Genomic DNA, 21,611 nt, shown 5'->3' with positions numbered 1-21,611 from the left:
AAGCTGCCCAATTTGGCAGTTCTGCCCACATGGATCTGGGCTTAGTGTCATCAAGCATACATGTGCAAAGGGGTCATGGAATCTTCCTCCATGGCTAATGAGGGACAGTGAGGTCAGGCAAGGTGTGGCAGGGCAGTTCCTGCATGAAGGCTCTGAGAAGGCAAGAGACACTGAGAGGCTATTGTGTGAAGCTGTGGAAGTGAACCCTGGACTGTATTAGAGATAGCAAGAAACTAGAGGTGCTAGAGCCAAGGAGACTTTCAGACATAGAATGGAACCAACCCAAGAGAGAGGAGTGGGTTGCAGGCAGCAAAGATAGAAGGACAGAGCCATATAACCTGTTTGACACTGGACATAGAGCTACAGGATTTTTAGTTTTCCCTGCTAGGTGACTGTTTTCTTTGGTCCACTATTTCCTCATTATGTCCCAACTTTTCCCTTTAGTCATGGTACTGTACATTCTGTGCATTGGATGTTGAAATCACATAATTTGCTTTTTGATTTTACAAGACATTACAAGTAAGAGACTGCCTTGAATCTCAGAAGAGACTTTGAGCATTGTGCTTTTAAAAAGTATTAAGACTGAAAGACAGGGGCTGGAGAGATGGCTTAGGGGTTAAGAGCACTGACAGCTTTTCCATAAGTCCTGAGTTCAGTTCCCAGCAACCATATGGTAGTTCACAACCATCTATAATGTGATCTAATGTGTACCGTATACATAATAAATAAATAAATAAATAAATCTTTTTTTTTAAAAGACTGAAAGACAATAGGGACTTCTGAAGTTGGATTAAATATATTTTATGTTATGACATGGCTGTAAAACTATAGGAGCCAGGAAACGAGAATGACCCTCGTAGATAGGCTCATGAGTTTGCTTCCCAGTTGATGGAACTGTTTGGAAAGAATTAGGGGGTGTGGCCTTCTTGAAGAAGGTGGGTCACTGGGGGTGGGCTCTGAGATTTCAAAAGCCCATGCTGTTCCCAGTTAGCTCTCACTCTGCCTCCTGCTTGTGGATTGAGATGTAAGCTCCCAGTTACTGCTCCAGTGCCATGCCTACCTGCCTGCTGCCATGCTCCCTGCCATGACGATCACGGACCTCTAAAATTGTGAGCAAGTCCCCAGTAAACTCTTCTGTAAGTAGCCTTGGTCACGATGTCTTATCAGAGCAACATAAACGTAACTGAGACAGAAAGAATGAAGGGAGTGGCTCCAAAGAAACAGAATTGTAAGGATGAAGTTGTTAGGTGTCTGGAACAGACGTTAGAATTCACCAACACTCACGGTTATTGAAGACTCCCTTGGTAACATGGAGAACCCTGAAAGCCCATTGTTTGAAAGATTTGAAAGGCTTGCTACAGGGGAAAAGGAATTTAGTGAGTGTTCCTGTAACTTTTGGCAATTTGTGGAAAAATAAGAATAATAATTTTGGCTGGTTGCTTTAGTATCTTTGGATAAATTAACAAAGGAAAAGAATAAGTTTTATAGAAAAAATTAGCCAACTTCTTGTATCTCAGGATATGGTGACAAAGGAAAAGAACGGACTCTGTGGTAAAAGTTACCAACTTATAGCATCTCTGCACATACTGGCAAGAAAAGAGTGAAGTCCGCGATACAACTGCCTGGCTCCAGATGTACAGAAGCACTCTAAAGCTTTCTAAGTGTGCCTTCTCTCCAGCAGCCGCAGAGCCTAAGGTGCGGAGAATCAAAACAAAGCCCTTAGTAAAAGAAACATTAGCTGAATGGCAACAATTCAAGGCCCAACCTTTGAGGGTACCAACAGTTAAAGTTAGGGCACTACTGGTGAGGAGTAGGGCCCTGCAACATGGGATGGAGATGTGTAAAAGGACCCTACTTAGGCTGAGGACATTGAACCCGAGGAAGTAATCTCTCCACCCTTAGCAGAGGATGCATCTCCACTCCCTCACTCCTGCAATTTTTTTTTAGATTTATTTATATATTATTATGTATACAGAGCTCTGCCTGTATGTACACCTGCAGGCCAAAGGAGGGAATCAGATCACATTATAGATGGTTGTGAGCCACCATGTGGTTGCTGGGAATTGAACTCATGACTTCTGGAAGTACAGTCAGTGTTCTTAACCGCTGAGCCATCTCTCCAGCCCACTCCTGCGATTTTTGACCTCTCTACCTTTGCCTGGGGAAATTTATCTTTTCATTGTCCACCCAACCAGGAAAAATCTTCCAGAAGAAGATGCCAATAGTTGCCTCTATATCTATAACCAGACTTAAGGTTGAGCAGGCTCCTGGGGGGATAGAAAGTGTGATCCATGAGGACTGGAAAGATGGCTCAGGGTTAAGAGCACTGTCTGCTCTTCCAGAGGTCCTGAGTTCAATTCCCTACAACCCCCTGGTGGCTCACAACCATCTATGCCATCTACTGCCCTCTTCTGGCCCGCAGGTGTACATGCGGATAGAGTACTGTAATACATAAATAAAATCAAAAGGAAGAAAGAAGGTGTAGTCCATGAAGAGGCACACTACAGTGCTAAGGAGCTCTGTCATCCCAGACCTGGATACTTGTGGTGGCTATGGATTTGCCATTCCTGCACATACTGCTTCTGCCAAAACTACTGTCATGGACTTATAGAATTCCTCATCCCCACTGTGGTATTCCACATAACATGGCTTCTGACCAAAGAACGCATTTCCCAGTCAGCAAATCGCGACAGTGGCCTTGCTTTCACAGAACCCACTGGTCTTACCATGTCTCCCATCACCCTGAAGCAGCTGGCCTAAGCAGAATGATGGATGGCCTTTTGAAGACACAGTTCAGCGCCAATTAGATGACAGGAGCCGGTAATGCTCCAGAAGCAGCATACGCTTTGAATCCACAGCCAATATATGGTATGATTTCTCCCATAAACTATTTTTTCAGGATTCCAACACAGACTGGAAACTAGCAGTTCTCCAGGACTTTCTTAAAGGGACCCCAACCCCAGACTGGGACATCTGAGACATCAGTTTTGCGTTCTGAACATCTACCAGATCCTTGGCTTTCGCATCAGTTAGACAGCCCTGGTTGGAAAACTTGGACCACAGTTTGTAAGCTGCTCTGATAAATTCCCACTATATATGGTGTGTGTGTGTGTGTGTGTGTGTGTGTGTGTGTGTGTGTGTGTGTAAAGTTCTATTAGTTCTGTTCCTTTAGAGCAGTGGTTCTTCATGTTCCTAATGCTGTGATCCTTTAATACAGCTCCTTAGGGTGTGGTGACCCCCAACCATAAAATTATTTTTGTTGCTATTTCATAGCTGTAATGTTGCTAATGTTATAAGTTATAGTGTAAATATCTGAATATCTGCGTTTTCCAGAAGGGCCATTTGACATCCAAAGGGGTCACAACCCACATGTTGAGAACCATTGCTTTAGAAAAACCTGACTGATGAGCTGGCCATGATAGTGCAAGCACCCGGGTAGGCAGAGGCAGGCAGATCTCTGTGAGTTTGAGGCCAGCCTGGTCTACAAAGCGAGTTCAGGACAGCAAAGGCTACACAGAGAAACCTTGGTTTGAAAAGTCAAAAAAAAGACAGAACAAAAGAAAAAAACCCAACTGATACAATACCAATAGCACAAACAATGCATAGAGTGAGATGATTTAGATACGTATATGATTTTTAAGCCATGCATGACACAAGCCTTTAATCCCAACACTCCTGAGACAGAGGCAGGCAGATCTCTGTAAATCTGAGGCCAGCCTGCTCTACAAAGTGAGTCCAGGACAGCCAAGTCTACACAGAGAAACCTGTCTCAAAAAACCAAAACATAAAAAAAAAATTAAAATTAAAAAAAAAGCGTATGATTTTAAATTTTTAGCAAGTCAGAGTACATCAAAACTGCTTCCCAAATATCATTATAGTTCACATACCTTCAGGACTTACCTCCATAACCTGTAGATCTGTACTTACAGTCCTCCCTAAGACAAACACTAGGATGTCCACAAAGTGTGATCCATAGCTGCAAAGCAATGAGATGCTAGTCAGAGAGCAGCAACCTGGCAAAGGTACTGCTTGTGTTGGCAGTAGATAAATAGTACAAACGTAGCCCTGCTGATGTCACCCTCACAAATCTAAGTAAAATCACGTATATACTTGTTTAGTTTCCTTTAAATAGGAAATCTGTTATGTAGCAAATTACTAACTCTAAACAAATCCTTATATATACTGTTTCGTGCAACAAAGTTTTCAGTTTTATTTAAATATTAATATATTTCTTTACAGCAATGATCATAAGCATTGACTCTATGGGCAGTTAGAATTTACAAACAATATTTCAAAGCAAGAAACTTTATAAGGACACAGTAAGTAAGTAAGTAAGTAAGTAATTGCTGTCCCTCAATAATAGTAAATAGGGAATAAATTTCAAAACCACTGACTCAAATGCTCTGTGGTGTATGTAAAGTCATGTTTGTGTGTTTTGTGTAGTGTGTGTGTATCTCTATATTCTGACAGCCTCAAGATGTGTCAGTCCCATGATTGCTTTAGTTCCATTTAGGAAACAAAAACTGTTAAGTGTTACAAACTAAAAACAGATACATACCAGAGCAAAGCACTGCTGTAGCAGGGGGGAGGGGGGAGGGACTTTTGGATGCATTAAAAAGAGAAAGAAAAATTGAAATAGGATTATTACAGTGGACTGAATAAGAAAGAGTCGGTTGGTTGCTTTAGTAACTAATATACATACTTCAAAACTGTAATTGTGACTTTTTAAATCCTAAGAGTTAGTTATCTATAGAAATCAAAGTGAGAGAAAAGTAGACGCTTGCCCTCTTCAAGACCCAGATGTCATGGAAGCTGAAGCTACCTGAGTGCACTGTGTGCAGTTCAGATGAGCAAAGCTGTGCCTGTGGGCCAGGAGAAACAGCTCTTGGCTCTCTGTTTTAATTAGCCAAGGTGAGAAAAACTTGTGAGATAACACAAGAAACTTCAGTTTCCAAGCAAAACCAACCCACAAAAACAAGTCCCAAACTTTGAAGCAGAGGAAATTTGTCTCCCAAGCTAAAGATGTAACATCTCCTCCAGACGTGGACGAAAGTGCCACGGCGAGGCAGAGGTGAGTTTTGCAGTTAGCCTGAACAATTGGTCAGCTGTGAACTAAGAGTGACGTGGAAGTAACGGGAGTTGCCAGGTGTGGGAGCGGCTGCTGGAGTCCCTACCTAGTTCATCTCACTCCTTATTCACCAACTCCAGGAGTTCTCTTTGAGAAACAGATGGTTTTTTGTTCTTGCTTGAAAGAATATTCTTTTGCAATATTGCTGATCAAAACATAGAGACTATAAATGGTCTGTCTTTACCAGTTTCCAACATGCTTTAATTGTTATGAAGACAGGAGCCAGTGTGTGGCAATATAGTTATCTTATTTATTTATTTATTTATTTATTTATTTATTTATTTATTTACTTATTTGCTAATTTTGAGACAGGGTATCACTATGTAGCCTTCAGTGTGCTGGAAATCTCTCTGTAGACCAGACTGGCTTTGAATGTGCTGAGATCTACCTGCCTCTGCCTCCCAGGTGCTGGGAATAAAGGTGTGTGCTTCCATGCCCAGCTAGTTTTTTTTAAGGGGGGAAAAAAAAGAGCTAGGAGCACTGAGTTAATATAGGCATAGTGATCCAGTACTTGAAACTGGCAGGTCTTTCTGCCTCTCACTTTCACATATTATGTCTTTAATTTCTATATTCAAATAAAACTAGAATTTTTCTTCAGGATATAAAGAACCATAAAAGCACAAATATCTGTCACAACAATCCTATCGCCTCATCCCTGCTCACATTCTTTCATAGGACTTCTTATAGCTGCATGTACCTATTGAGTCCTCAGAGGCTCTTTATGGCGAGTAGGCGCTCCTCACTGGAGTCAGTATTCCAAAGGTCATCTCTGGTCCAGTCATGAACTAAGTTCCCTGGAGTAGCAAGTGCAATACCCTGTCCACAGGAGCGAGGGGTGGGACTAAGTCAAAATATGTTTCTAAATTAGGCTTCCTCAGAAGATTTCTAGGCCTGCCTGAGGGGAGAATACAGCACTCAATGTGTTCTCAATGGTCATCATTCGCTGAAAGCAGAAAATATAGGCTGAAAGTGGTATTATAAAATGGATATCCAATATAAATGTTAAAATCAACACATAGATGCTGCTTGATAAGCAATGGTATTTGTAATACTATTTGTTATCTGAGTCAGCTGGAGTCAGTGACTTAAGCCCTTGTGAAAACTCTTTTAACAACGTCTGGAAAGAATCCCACACTCGGGAGGCAGAGGCAGAGGCAGGTGGATCGCTGTGAGTTCGAGGCCAGCCTAGTCTACAAAACAAGTCCAGGACAGCCAAGCTACACAGAGAAACCCTGTCTTCAAAAACCAAAAAATAATAAGACTCCTTTAACCTTTCCCCATATGATACTTTTTCTGCTGTGCAACAAATATAGAGAAGAGCCCTTTGTAAGGGATAGACACAGACACATTCAGACAGACAGACATACTGGGACAGACACAGAACAGACAAGTCAGACTCAGGCAGGCATATAATGTCTCATTCAACAGACAGAGGTGGATAAAGACAGGAAAGGGGAGTAGAGAAATCAAATGTGGGCTCAGTCTTGCTTAAATGACACCAAAAGGAAGGGCTTTGATTTCTTGCCATAATGTAAGATTGATATATTATTGGTGACGCAGGATGTATCCTTACTGCATTCAAACCTACTGCACTCTTATATTACTAGAAAAAACCTTAGGCATTATCAAATGCAGTAGCTGCCATTTCACAGAGGATAAAACCAAACCCTAAATGTTAATCAGTAGACAGACAATAGACCAATGTTGTTCCATTTGCAGTTTGAAACGACAGAGCTGAAAAACATTGTTTCTCATATCTCTCTCTCCTGGGACAACTGGTCTACCAACAGATGTATACTTTACTGGCATTAGTATGTATATGACTAGGCTCAGAAGAGATATGCCTCTAAGATCCTAGGTGGCTGCAAACTCTGGATTTCTTTCTTGGAAACTTTATCTTGCTAAAATAAAGCATAAGTTTATAAAAATGAAGTAATGAATTATTTTTGAGGCTATGCCTTTTGAATCTAGTTTGTCATGAAGATTTGTAACATAATCACGCACAACACCGACCATAACTTCAATAAGCCATTGATATTCTGATATATAAAGAGCTAAGTCAACATTCCTATGACATTTAAGTATATATGTTTTCATCATTAATTTGAACTTCAGCTCCCAACAATTCATTAATTGTACTGTTTATTCAGGCAAAACCATTAGGAAAATTAAACAAGACTTCTAATATAAATTAAACCCTAAAAATAAATGTAGTCAATTTGTAAAACAGATTTAGTTGAGTAGTAGAATATGCAAAAGGAGTGAACTAATTTGATTTGCCATAAATGTAGCATCATTTATGAATTTGGTGTTCTCTGGAATAAACTATAAAAGGAATGAAGCCATGGTTAAAAGTTCATGCATTTATAATTCTACAAACTTCATGGACATCATAAGACATATTTAGAAGGGTTTTTTTTGTTTGTTTTTTTTTTTAAACAGATTCCTTATACAGTTGTATTTAATGTACTTATATGAGTCAATTAAATCAGTTGTGAGGCCAGTGACTCTTGAGAGAGTAGAATTTAGGTCTTAGTAGGAAGTTGCCAACATTTTCCTGTTCTCTAAAGGTTAGGAGAAAAGTCTTGTACAGAATGAAAATTACATGTGAAGCCACTTACATTAAAAGCAGTCTTTCCCATTTTCAAGTCCCTTGAAATAGGACATAGATTCAGAGCAGAAAGAAAATTGTACAAGTATCAGAAAAATATCATTGTATGCCTTTACCTTGCACTCAGCGTCTCCTACACTTGACATTACTACAACACATGTGCCAGAGTGACTGACCCAACCATCCTTTAATTTTGAAGTGAGAAACGAGCTCTACTGGTTTGTTTTCCAGTCTAGCGAGTTCCATTGGCTAAAGAGGTGCCAATGTGAGGAAAGCATCACAGTGGGACAAGGTCACTCTCCATGGCCAGGTGATACCATATATTTATTTCTTGGCTTAGTGAGCTTTTAAATGCCATTTTGAAGTTTTAATTTGCACCTGTTCTTTTGTGTCGACAAATCGATCAAGGGTCACTAGCCATTCTGCGTGCCTCTGAAGCCCTGCCAAACTTGAGAGTCACTTCCTTAAGTTCATTTGTCTGTGTGACTCGTGCTAGAGTTGAGAGGTAAAACCTCACTATGAGCCACAGCAGTATATACCTTCCTTAACATCTATCAGTGGTGTAAGTGCCAGACATCGCTTAACACTAAGCCTGGGAAGCATCTATGACCTTTGCCTTCCTGAGCACCTCAACATGGTAAGTGTAAAAAAAAAGGTGCATCCTAAGGCAAATCATGACTGGTCCTTGGTGGATTTGTTTGTGTTTATTATTTACTTAATTATTTATTTGGTGGTGGTGACTGAACCCAGAAGCTCATGTGTAAGTATTCTATCACTGAGCTGTACATATGCATACACATGTATGTATTTATATGCATATGTGTGAACCAACTGGTGTACTCTTCTTCCCTGGGAGTACTTCAGCTGCCTACAGTTCTTTGTGTAGGGTTGAGACCTCGTGGGCTTTTCTTTGTCCTGTTTGGCGTGTCCATTGGTGTCATCTTTCATGGCCACTAAAGGCATTAGTAGGAAGTTGTGGAAGAAAAACTAAGGACTAGCTGCGTTAAGTGACTTTAAGCAAGCTGAGTAAGGCTGCCAAGGTTCACAGACAAGGCAGAGTGAGATCAGTGAGGCCTAGGGGGAGCTGAGGACAGTGAGGTTTCCTGATAAGCTCAAGGGACAGAAAGTAGTGAGTAACAGACAGGCTCATGAGACTTAAAAACCATATACAAAAAGGAGATTTGAACAACTTCAAGTTCAGCTTCTACATTCCCAGTGGGGAATTGCAGAGTGAGAAGGGGATTATTTTTAATGGCTAAAGTAGAAAACATAACTCATTACCAAAATCTGAGTGATCTCAGAAAATGTAAATAGAAAATTCATGTGGTCCTCCAACACAATAAACCACAAGTTAGATAACCTTAAACAAAAGACAAGAACAATATTTTTATAATGTGAATATAATATGTAATTTCCTATGATGAGTTAAAAAATAGTGCAGTATAAATGAGTTTCCAGGTATATAACTTTAAATTTTCTTATGCTACAATTGGGATGTAGCAAAAATTAAATTTAAAAAATTTAAAAAATTTTAGAAAGGTATTCAATAAGTATTTACAAAACACCATTTACTTTGATCTATGAGACATTCACACATATCCGTGGCCTGCAGTATTTATATTCTAGCCACATGAGCATGGCAGGGACATGGCTGTAATCCTAGTACTTTCGAAGTTACACGTGAGTTTGAAGAACTGATGGTTTTTCTCGGCTACATGGTAAATTCAAGGGCTTGGGCTACACAAGAACCTGTTTCAAAAAGAAACAAAAAAGGGTTGGGGATTTAGCTCAGTGGTAGAGCACAAGGCTCTGAGTTTGGTCCCTACCTCTGAAAAAAAAAAAAAATCGTAGGGAGAATATGTATTTATTCTGAAGAAAGAATCTTCTTTGCAAATGGTGTCTCTTAACTTTTCAGGTGCTTCAGCTGGGTGGTGATGGCACATGCCTTTAATCCAACCACTTGGGAGGCAGAGACAGGTGGATCGCTGTGAGTTTGAGGCCAGTCTGGTCTACAAAGTGAGTCCAGGACAGCCAGGGCTACACAGAGAAACCTTGTCTCAAAACAAAACAAACAACAACAACAAAAAACAACTTTTCATGTGCTTCAACCTTAGCCATGTTTTATCTGCTAAATCTGTGTATCTGAGTACATGCAAGGATTATTAACTCTTATAATGTTCTAGAAGCAGCAGCCATCCAGGACTTGCTCTCTGATGTTTACATGCTAGTGTATATTTTGCTGACCTAGAAATCAAGCAGATATAATCCTCAAGAGTAAAAAATATAAAAACTCAGTAATACCGATAAAGAAATCTGTCCAACGTTTGTAACATGTACTACATTAGGCTAATGTTGTAATGTTTCTTAAAGCCATGGTGTTAGGCTTCATGAAATACATGGATTGATAGTGTATATTCATGCCAAAAATGTGACTTACTCAATTTAGTGTTTCCTGGGAGAATCTGCTTGATTGGTGTAATGGGGGAAACTGAGATAGATAAAAACATATGGCCAGGCGTGGTGGCGTACACCTTTAATCCCAGTACTTGGGAGGCAGAGGCAGGCAGATTGCTGTGAGTTCAAGGCCAGTTTGGTCTACAAAGTGAGTCCAGGACAGCCAAGGCTACACAGAGAAACCCTGTCTTGGAAAAACTAAAACAAAACAAAACAAACATAGGCACATCTGTTTTCATACAGAAAGTCAATATTAAGGGTGAGTGATCTTTGGTGTTTTGTAGTTTGTGGGGAGATAAAACATAGAGGAAAAGTGGTTACTTTTTTAGTGAGTGAAAGAACTTTTCTGACAGAGGCTGAACCATAATCAGTGTTCTAGTGTACCTTGAGCAATGGCAATAGCCTATAATGTTTGAGGTCTCTACTGGACCCCGTTGACATCACTTTGAAAAGAGATAACCTATACCTGGAACTGGGCTTTTTATTTGATCGCCTACAGTGCCTGGAAGGGGCATTGTTTCCCCTTTATGGAAAGCCTACAGCTATGCACCATACTGACAGCATAAGTGGACTCCGTGAGTTAAAAAGCGAAAGAGAGCACATGAAATTGGGAAGGAAAAGTGGGGGGGGGGGGGGTGGGGGAAGACTCAAAAGGGAGGGGATGAGGAACTGGCTTGATCAAAACTCATTATACACATTTGAAATTATCAAACGATAAGAAATAAATTATCCAAATTATATTCTCTGATCAAAATAAAAAGGAAAAATAATTAGTGGCCTAAATGAAAATGGGGCCCTGGTCTCCTTCTTACCTTTTACTCACAGCTTCCCAGTTGTTCATTAGAAAGTCCTTTGCAACGAGACGGCCAACTTCAGAGTCTGCCACAATTTCTATTACACTTGTGTTATTAAAATAAGATAGAGACCCAGTGATGTCAAGCTCCATAAATCTACAAGAGTCCAGTTGTAAAATGTAAACAAGCTTTAAAAACCAATGGGAAGTTAATTTTCATGGCATTTAAAAAGCTCACAGTTCTAAGTAATGCACAAATATGTTTGCTTCTTTTTCTTTTTTCTCTTTCTCTCCTTTGGGATATGAATTATGTTTTCAAGCAAGAATGTTCAAAGTAAGTTGATCATGTCACCTGTTAAGAATCCATGGATCTTTACTGCAGGCCATTGCAAAAACAAGATCGAAGTCTTCCTCTGTCTCTGTTTTATTGATGTAAAAATTTAACAAAAACTCCCACTCCTCATAGCTTCCCAAGGCAATGCCATTGCATAAAACCACTTTTTCAATTTGATAAAGTATTCTGAAAGGCATAACAGGATAAGGTATTCCCCATGGTAGTTTAGAAACACAGTTAATCGAAGGAGTAATATTCAGAAGCATAAATCTAGTAAAATCATTTGATAGCTGACCTATGAAGATCAAAGGTAGAGACCTAAAGAAGCAAGTGAGGGAGCTATCATTAGCATCGTGTAAGAATCATTCATTTAGCAGAGCGATTGAATTTTCAAAGTAAATTCTAAATAGTGAAGCAAGTGCATGCCTTTAATCCCACCACTTGGGAGGCAGAGGCAGGTGGATCTCTGTGAGTTCAAGGCCAGCCTGGTCTACAAAGCAAGTCGAGGACTGCCAGGGCTGTTACACTGAGAAATCCTGTCTTGAAAAACCTAAGAATAAACAAACAAACAAATAAATAGTGAGGCATGCATCAATATGGTAGTCTGGTCTGGCGTCTCTTTATCAAATTTCCTTAGCTAAGGAATTTGAGGTCGTGAATGAAATGCAATAAAGTCCCAAGCACCAAGTCTCAGCTCTTAATGAGACTGCAAACTCAGATGGTGGCGGGAGGGGCTCCAATATGTTCATAGACATAACATTAACAAACAATCCTAAAGAGCAACTTACTGAGACATAAAACAAGCACAGACTAGCCAATCTGTAAGCACTCAGTGGGAGGAGACATCCACAGCCAAAGACCATGGTCTCAACTCATTACTGAATGAGTTCTAATCTGTTGTTATGCTCAGACATAATTTAGATTCTTTTTTTTTTTTTTTTAAAGAAATGGTATCTGAAAAGGAGTTGAGGAGCTCAACCAAGTAAAAGCATAAATGATGCAACCAGCCAAGTGAAAGCAAAAATGATCACTCCCAAATATAAGAACACTACCAGGGTAGAGAAACCACAAGCACTTGCATAGGAGCTAAGCAAGGGGAACCACACTGTAGCTCTTACGTGTCCTCTGGATTAGCCATCCACTTTCTGAAGAGCTCTCTGGACAGCTGGAGGCAGTCTTCAAGACCCAACCAACAGGCGCTTTCATAAAGTTTTTCCATTGAGAGTCTTGAAGGAGAAGCCAAAGCAAAGCTGTTAATTTGATATTATCACCTTCATATTTTCTGCTTCCAAGAATGTGGTTTACATAACAATGAGAATTTTAAACCACCCTCTATATCAAGTTTCTCTTTAAAATGGCTTTTATGAAGTCAAACTAATATATTAAAGATTCAGGAAAACACATTCAGAGAGGTTTGGGGCACCAGAAAAGTTCTTAACAAATAGTATTTTTTAAATTAAAGATAAATAATTCCCATCATTCATCTCCCTCAAAGACACAAGAGTATACACACACTACACACCTGTTATCAATTTCTCCCTCTTTTACAATAATTTCTTTATGAATTAAAAATATTCTTAGTGTAGCTGATCTAATATGTTGAAAACTAAAATGTTTTCTTTATTCAGGGAAAGTTCCTTTCTTCCCTGTACAACTTGCTAACCCTTGCTAAGTGTCTGACTCTTCTTACCCCCCTGTCAATTATTGTGTCAAAAAAGCAACCGAAATGTTTGCTTTATTTTTATAGCTAAGCTAGGGTCTGCATTACTGTTAAAAAACAAACAAACAAACAACAACAACAAAAACCTTCAAAGAAAGGCTCTAAACAACATGAACCCAAGGAAGTCATGCTATATTGTGTGTCTTGCTACAGTCTTCAAGCGTGGGGTCTGGGCAAAAGAAGCCAGACTGATTTTTAAGCTTTGTAGACAATACAAAAGCCAATGCTCTTTTGTCCCACCCTCTGGTGTCAACCCAGCATAGTCTGACTTGGTAATGAGCAGATTTGGGATGTGCATCGGTAGAGGTCCCCTGACAGATACTCTGAGAAACGTGTTTGTGTTCACTTCCACTCCCCACTCAACTCAAACTTGGGCTAGCTGCAACAAGAGACAGAGAAACACTGGCCCAGGATGCTACAAAATGTTAAGCTGCTTCAGTCTGTTAGAAGAGCCTAGAATCTGTCTGGTTAACACATGTGCTGCTTGGCTGAGTGTGTTTGTGGCTTCCTGTTCATTCACACAACCCCCACCACCAGCAACACACACACACACACACACACACACACACACTCTATCTATTCAATTCTATACACTTCAAGTGGAGGCTATGACACTAATTTCTACTCCCTCAGCAGGGTACTACTGAATAAGAATGATCATATTTTTGTGTATTTTGATTTATTGTTTGGTCTGGTTGATTTAAGTTTGATATTTCTAGAAGTTGTAGCTATAGATGTTCGCTACCACCAGCCTCCAAATCTAGAATTCCAACACACACATACAAACAGAACAGAGATACCACAGCCTCATGTATCCTGTTTCCTTTCAGCTCCTTCCTCAACTATCATGGAAATGTACTTACTCCCTGTATGTCAGTCATTTCCAGGATTTAAAAATGATAATATATAAGTGACTGATAACTATTACTGTCAACCTAGTTCATATTTACATCATGTTTCAATTCCAGCTAACAAAAATATAGAGAAATGTTAGGTAACTAGTTAGAAACTAGCAGGCTGAACGGACCTGGAGGATGTACCCCACCCCATAACCAGCTATAAGCCCTCATCCCCCATGTCCCTGGTCACACATTAGCTTTGCAGTGATGGATGACGGAAGGGGAAGTATCACAACTGTGATTTAAGATATCATATGAACAGGAGGAAGGTGGAAGTAGCAGGCCTTTGTTGAAGCCCACCTATTAAAAAAAGTTGTTTCTTTCCTGGTAAAACATGTGCTTGCATAGATTTTTTTTTCTTTAGTTCTTTTTTAATCACTCTCTGGCCCTAAGTAAAGATGTGACTTTATTGAATGGCTAGAAAAATCTCCTAGCAGGAGGCTTTCTGGTAAAGAATAAGAACACATCATTAGCTCCTCCTTTGAATATTAATCCAAGCATGCTGGTCATAAGGAAACGGCTGCTCAGATAAGGTGTCTGTCTGCTGTATATACTTTGGGAAACAGTAGACAACATACGCTACCATGTAGGTTTATACAATGGTCTCATGACATTGTCTACCTCTCTCTCTCTCTCTCTCTCTCTCTCTCTCTCTCTCTCTCTCTCTCGGTTTTTCGAGACACGGTTTCTCTGTGTAGCCTTGGCTATCCTGGACTAACTTTGTAGACCATGCTGGCCTCGAACTTACAGCGATTCGCCTGTCTCTGCCTCCTGAGTGCTGGGATTAAAGGCGTGTGCCACCACCTCCCAGCTGACATTGTCTACTTTCATCCCTCAAGGCTGCTCCACTTTACTCTGCAAGAAACTGTCATCTACAGCAAGTCCTGTGTGTCCTGTCTGTGGTCTTTCAATTGCGGAAAAATCCAAGCTGGAGAGCTGAGAAGTAAAAATTTTCCCACTGGCAAGTCTACTGTTTCCCTGGAGCCTCCCCTGTGGCCTTTGGTCTACTGGTGTAGAGTAGACGTGCTAAGCACAACCCTTTACCCATAACAAGATACACTTAAAATCTCAATTAGTAATTTAACTCTTGAAAATACAGAGTATGTGCACACACATGTGCATCACAGGTCAATTAATAGTGCAGGCTATTGCTTCCTCTAAGGACACACATAGTTCACCAGGTTTGGAGTTAGTATTCTCAAATGACATACAAACTCTCTCAGTAATATATATTAAAATTTTAGTTATTAAAAAGATTCTCTTTCACAAATCTGAAAGCCCATCTATGAAGTCATTTCATTCAATTATGAGCACTTAAAAATACTTACAGAGCTAAATAATTGTCTTGTAATGCTGCCATATTTTCTCGAATTATAGCTGAATAAGTGTTCCATATTGGGTTAAGTCTCCTTAGTAAATACTTCTATAAACCACAAAGAAAAGTTACCATTATATCTTGGCACACAACACTAAATTCCCAATGGATTATTATTTACCTGAAAGACATTAATAGAGAAACAACAAACTTTTTTCATAAATGATCTTTGTTGTTAAATGTACTTCTCTAGGTTTATTTATTTTCTTATCTTTAAACTTCTCCAGGTTTAGTTGCCTCACACATAAAACCACGTAAAGTGGTTTGTAACTGTACCAGTCAAGTGTGATTGTGAAGTGAGTACACTGCCTGGGACAGAGTGACAACCCAGCAAACTAGCAATTACTGCCATTCGCTATCAGCCTAAGTGTATCAGCTGATAAATATGAGGCAATAAAAGTGAAGCATCCATTAATATTACTAAGAACCAACTAGATGCTATCAATACACAGAAACTCTCTGAGGACTGTCTGTTCCTATTGACTTGGCCAAAACTGGTCATTAGAAGCCAGCAACCCTCCTGTAAGTCAGCCTTTATACACTCACATAAGCTCCAACATTACTTTGGATACTGGAAAAAAGAGCACCTGGGCCCTGAGGTGTTTACAACATCACCTGCAGGACAACCCAGAAACTCACTTGCAATCATCACTCTCTGGCTTGCTTGTGGAGCTTCACTAGCCAAAGGACTGCTGCTAAGCATCTACTCTGATCTTACTCTGGACATCTGTCTTCCAAATCCTACTGAAGATCTACTGGTGGGAACTTTCCCTTTTATGTTCCCTCATTGATGATAGCATGGCATTGTTTCATTCATAAGTGCTAATTTCCATCTTTATCTTCTTAAGGGCAGCTTTCTTAATTTCCATATTTCTCAGGTTGAAATTGCTGATCCTATAGACATAAGTATTAGGGTTATGAACACACAGTCGGTAAGAAACTATTTGTTTGCCTACAACTCTCTTTGGGAAATCCTTTCTAATATATACTATTTTTCTATGAGAAGAAGATATATATAATTTCTACCACTTCTGGCTTTCTTTCATTTTTTTTTCTGTCTTTTTTTCTTGAATACATATTTTTTCTATGAATAATCAGTTGTAGTTAAAAAGAAATAAATCACCAAACATCTGGAATGGATAGAACAGTGCTTTTGGAAAGGCCGGTCCCACAGATGCTGGCCAGAACATAGAGGAAAAAAGGGTTCATTTAAAAGCCACATAACATAGCATAAAATAATTGATAGAATTATTAATGGGTACCCATACCTTCAATAATTGGTAGAAAGCCTGGTTGTTCATATCATAAATAACTTCCCTGTCTATCAAGTGCACCAAGACTTCAAACCACACTAGGACTTCATCTTCTTCAGCAAGGTACTTGGTTAAATCAAGTGCTGTCTCAATCTCAAGATAATTGTTTCTGTTTGGTTTAAAAAAGAAACACACACACACACAAATACTCAAGAAACCTTGATATGATAAATGATTTTCTGTCTTCCCATATCTGCTCCATTTTCAGTGTCTAACTCCAACAAGACGTGAAAACAAACCAAGAAGAAGGGTGGCAAAGGTCTCATCATATTTACAACATAGAAGTCAACAATCGCTGCCAGGTTTTCATATACACTTGGTTCATTCAAGTATCTTCATTAGAAGCTACAGAAAACCCAGGCTAAATGCTGAGTGATAGCATATTGAGTATTTATTATGTGTTCTTTCAAAAATATAAATTCCATTCAACAGGCACCTATCCTAAGCATTCTCAGTCTAATGCTCTGCCAGCCATTGGTGGGCAGAGAAGCCAGCATATGACACCGCAGTTGCCTGCAACTAAGAGCACCAGGGAAGAGTTCAGCTGGTAATTAGAAAGTCAAGGAAGTCATCTCAGAAAGGGTAATGACCACTGAGAATACATTTCCCAAAGTGAAAACATATACATAGAAACATGAGGAGGAGGGGCAGGGGGAGTCTTTCTCAAGAAAGAAACACTTGAGAAGGACAGCAAAGGCCATGTGTGGTTGAAAAAGGCAGAGGAGGCAGCCCAGGACAAAAGAGGAGCACTGGGGAGCAGTGTGATGACCTGGCAAAGCCAGTAGGCAGAGCATTCTATGTTTAGTGAGAGGCAAAGCTAGTGGATTAGGTCATTCTGTGTCTACCGAGAGACAGAGATAATGGTTAGAACCTAAGGAGATCATTGAAAATCAGGATAAAGAGTTAAGATTTGTTGGCAAGTAAGCCTAGGTTTTTAAACAACCAGAAGAATGGGAGATAATTGATGCCTAGAACTTCTATTGTTTCAATGCTGAAGTCATAATGGAACTCGGAAGAACTGAAGGCTGAGAGCTTAGACAAAAGACCATGTGAAAGGGAGTGGGAGTGGTTTAGTGTGGGAGGAGTGACAGTGGTAAGGTGAGAGTTCAGAAGACATTACCAAGAATGGATAGATAGAACATGACGAGGGGCCGAGCATAAGACACGGAAAGAGGAACAATAATAAGGATGCCTCTGAGGTTTCAAGTATTGGCAACAAGGAAAATAGTGATACATGTCACATACACACACAGAGTGGCAGGGGGGGGTCAGGGGGGCATGGGGGGAGAGATTGATTGATTGATTGATTGATTGGCTAACTGATAAATAGCAGGAACAACTTAGAGACCAAAATAAAATTCGGTGGCTAAGGTAATGAATTGAAATGACTACAGGATAAACACAAGACAAGGGAGGAAAAAGGGAGTGGTGTCCATTTAGAACACGATTGAGCCCCTTAAGTTCTAGCATCATAGCATCTTACTGAGCCTTGTACCTAAGAAAATAATCACTTAAATTATAAGAGTGAATGAGTCACCAAAGGAGGAATGAAGAAAACAAACATGTCCGGGCTGAAGGATGCCCACAGTGATAGGAAGGAATGAAGTAAGAAAGTCAAGTTTTTGTGTCAAAGTGTCAAGAAGCCAAAATGGTGATCCTTGGAGGATTTGGCCAGCAGTATCTAGGCCTTAGTTACTCTAGAGAAGCATTTCAGCCAAGTGCTGGGCAACATGTGTCAGAAAGGACAATCAATAAAGAAATGACAAATACTCTGCACATGTGACAGGCATAAAGGAGGATACACTAATTATATATATATATTTTTTTCTTTAAGTTTTACTGCTTGAAAACCTAAATCCTGAACATATAGTATTTCCCATCAAACACTGGCATGGCTAATACTAACGTAGTACACATACATAAAATTTATAATTTTGCAGTGTATCAAAATATAACCCAGATATCACTACCATTATAGCCATCAGCCATCCCCTTTGAGTAACTTCAAAATCTCAGTTGCTAGTCTATTTATATCAAACAATTTATGCTATAAAATTCCAGTAAAAGTATAGAATTTGGCCCCAATCTTATATTTATTTGCCAGGTTTTCTTGTGTTTTGCTGTCTCACAGTAATTCTCCTGCATCAGTCTCCAGGAGCTGGCTTACAGGTTCGAGCACCCATGGCCTGGTTTTGACCCTAGTCTTAACTAGTTAAGACCCGTGCATAGTAGTGAACCGATTTCAGGGTCGTTCTCAACACATGCCCTTTAACAGTGAGAGTGGAAAAGACACCTACTTAGACAAGGTGAAAGCGTCGCTCACCAGCTGCAGCCTGTGGATGACAGGAATGGCCTGCAGAGAGAAACCCAAACATGGTCAAGAAAGGAGGAAGACATTTTCAAAACAGCAACTTCAAGACCGTCAGGGCCTGAAAAATCCCTTCCTAGGAAATGGTCTCGTAGGTAGAGAAATAGTGGTTACTAAGAACAGCCCATAATTTATGTTTGTAGATGCAGCTTTGATAAGACATCCTTCTGGTATCAATTATAACGCTTACACATGTCGGACAGTTTAACAAAATAATCCCCTAGAACACACCATGCTAAAAAAAATAAATAAATAAAGCCTGCAATGTCTAAAAGCTTCTCCAAAAAAGAATGCATATACTGAGTGCCAGTCATTACAATGTCTTACTGATTTTCAGGAAAGTTTTGACATTGCAGACAGTAAATAAAGTTTATTTAGCACTGTTTTTGTAATGCTTTTTTATTATTAATGTTATTACTTACTAATACTATTTTCGTAATAATTATTTTATTTTATTTTATTTAAAGATTTCTTTATTATTACTAGTCATACAGGGCTCTGCCTAGATGTACTACACCTGCACACCAGAAGAGGGCGTCAGATCACATTACAGATGGTTATGAGCCACCATGTGGTTGCTGGGAATTAAGAGCAGACAGCACTCTTAAACTCAGAAACAGTTTAGTGAGATGTTTCAATAAATCAGTCAATAACGGTATCGAGGAATGCCTGCCACAATAGTATACCCTCATACCTTTATGGCTTACAGTAACATTGGTGGCTACTAAGAATTGAATTAGTCTGAAAGGGGATTTAAGAGGAACTGTTATAAGTGGCTTTTATTGCTTGGGTAAAAAAAATCTCAACAACATTTTCTTAAGTTCCTGAACATATTCTGAGTGCCTGCGTTGCGTGTGGCCTCCATTGAACAAAATGCATTACCTTACCTCGTCTTCACAGGGACACTTTAAGTTAGCCTTAAACCTCAAAGCAGGACTAATGCTAGATGGGTGTAAAGTCACAACCATTCTATAGATGGACTGCCCAGCGTTCTCCACCATGTCGTGTAGACTGCGCCAGCATCCCTCTCTACTTACGGAGCTTCACTCACATCGTCAGTAACTGCTGCAACCTGCTCAACATTGCGCCATGCACAGATTTCATTATGATTTATAGGCTTTTAAAAGTATTCTGAAGCGGCAGTGGACTATTGGCATTTTATAAATTAAATTTACTCATCTGAGTAAGAAGAAGAATATTTTTAGGAATTAAAATTAATAATTTTTAGCACATACTATGTACCTAATGAGAACTTAGAGACTTTACGTATGTCTTTACCTACAAGGCCTCTAATGGTCATGACACATTCAACAAATGATATTTTCATTATAAAGTGAAAAATGGAACCGAGCATTGAAGCAACTTAAGAAAATATGTTCTAATTCTCATCTTAAAAGATAAACTTATTTTGGAAAGTCATGAAGAATGTTCAAAAATATATTCAACCAAAACCAATCCTTCCTAAGAATGAGAACAGAACTGTCTCCATCATGGGTGATAGAGAAGGAGCGGACGGGAGGGAGCTGTTCTGTCAGAGAGCATCCTCCAAATGATGACAGACGCTTGAGTAAAGCACCAAAACCAGCACGCACCTTGTGATCCCTTTCAAGCTGTTGACTTAGCTTCTTCCAGCCTAACTTGTCATAATTAACTCTGTAGTACCCAGTCATGTTGAAGTTTAAGCTCACCCAGTCACTGTCAGAATCTGAAAGTTGCATCCCAGGGAATACCACTACCAAAGGGGAGGCAAAAAAAAAAAAAAAGTCTCATAAAGATTCCAGTACATTTTAAAAACATAATACATTAGCACTTCTAAACAATAAGCCAATAAAATAAAAGTTAAGATAGCTCCTGTATATTGGTCTGCCATGTAACTAAATTTTCATTTTATTTTCATTTTCATTTTAATTTGAAGTTTGTCTTTAAAGCTCTGTGTTCAATCAGGTTCCCAAAAACTCAACATTTTAACCAAATGTCTATCTCTGTTTTTATATGTGTGTATATATGAAGATTATATATATGCATATAATATATTCACTTATATATAAATATTATATTTACTTACTGCTGCTTTTATCTAGCCAGACTAAAGGCTGGGTGGTTCCATTTTTCATCCAAAAAATAGGGATAATCCATGTGCCACTTTTTTGAAAGAAGAGAAAGAATTAGCTATTTTCACACACACACACACACACACACACAGAATATATGCTCAGCCCAAATGAAAGACCTCCAACTCTATGGCCAACCCCAGTGGGCACACAGGGCTATGCTGGCTGCTGTTTCTGTTATCCCATGTTGCTTTGACTCTTTGTTCACGCCCCTCCCTCTCGCTGTGTCTTCTGAGCTTACTCCTTACAACAAAGGCAACTACTGAGACCTCTGTCTGAACCATTGAAGGGCTGATTTTCCTAAGTGACAGCCATCTGGCCTCACCTGGGTCATTCAAATGCTTCAGACAGACCCAAATCTGCCCATGCCCAGAGAGGTGAAGAATAGTTTAAAAAGACAAAGCTTGCCAACATTTAAAAGACTTTTCAGCATTGAACTTTCTCTCGTTCTGAACCACATTCTCGGCTCAGCCACAGCATTTGCACTTGCTGAAACTTTTCCTTC

At 39.5% G+C, this 21,611-nt stretch overlaps 1 protein-coding gene across 1 annotated transcript in view; it reads right to left on the bottom strand.

Moving 5' to 3' along the window:
- The window catches only part of Lvrn (laeverin), a 57,303-nt gene that overhangs the window by 940 nt on the left and 34,752 nt on the right, over positions 1 to 21,611 (bottom strand). Inside the window, exons 11-19 of the mRNA XM_051163206.1 lie at positions 21,061 to 21,137; positions 20,588 to 20,727; positions 18,925 to 18,980; positions 16,583 to 16,736; positions 15,268 to 15,362; positions 12,439 to 12,546; positions 11,339 to 11,506; positions 11,006 to 11,143; positions 3,901 to 3,976 (exon numbers count right to left, since the gene is read on the bottom strand). Coding sequence (XP_051019163.1) covers positions 3,901 to 3,976; positions 11,006 to 11,143; positions 11,339 to 11,506; positions 12,439 to 12,546; positions 15,268 to 15,362; positions 16,583 to 16,736; positions 18,925 to 18,980; positions 20,588 to 20,727; positions 21,061 to 21,137 — 1,012 coding nt within the window. The remainder of the gene's footprint in view (positions 1 to 3,900; positions 3,977 to 11,005; positions 11,144 to 11,338; positions 11,507 to 12,438; positions 12,547 to 15,267; positions 15,363 to 16,582; positions 16,737 to 18,924; positions 18,981 to 20,587; positions 20,728 to 21,060; positions 21,138 to 21,611) is intronic.

This window comes from Acomys russatus, chromosome 20, assembly GCF_903995435.1.
Source record: "Acomys russatus chromosome 20, mAcoRus1.1, whole genome shotgun sequence".
Lineage (NCBI taxonomy): Eukaryota > Metazoa > Chordata > Mammalia > Rodentia > Muridae > Acomys > Acomys russatus.
The sequence above is the reverse complement of the archived record's forward strand: the minus strand, read 5'-3'. Positions and strand labels throughout refer to the sequence as shown.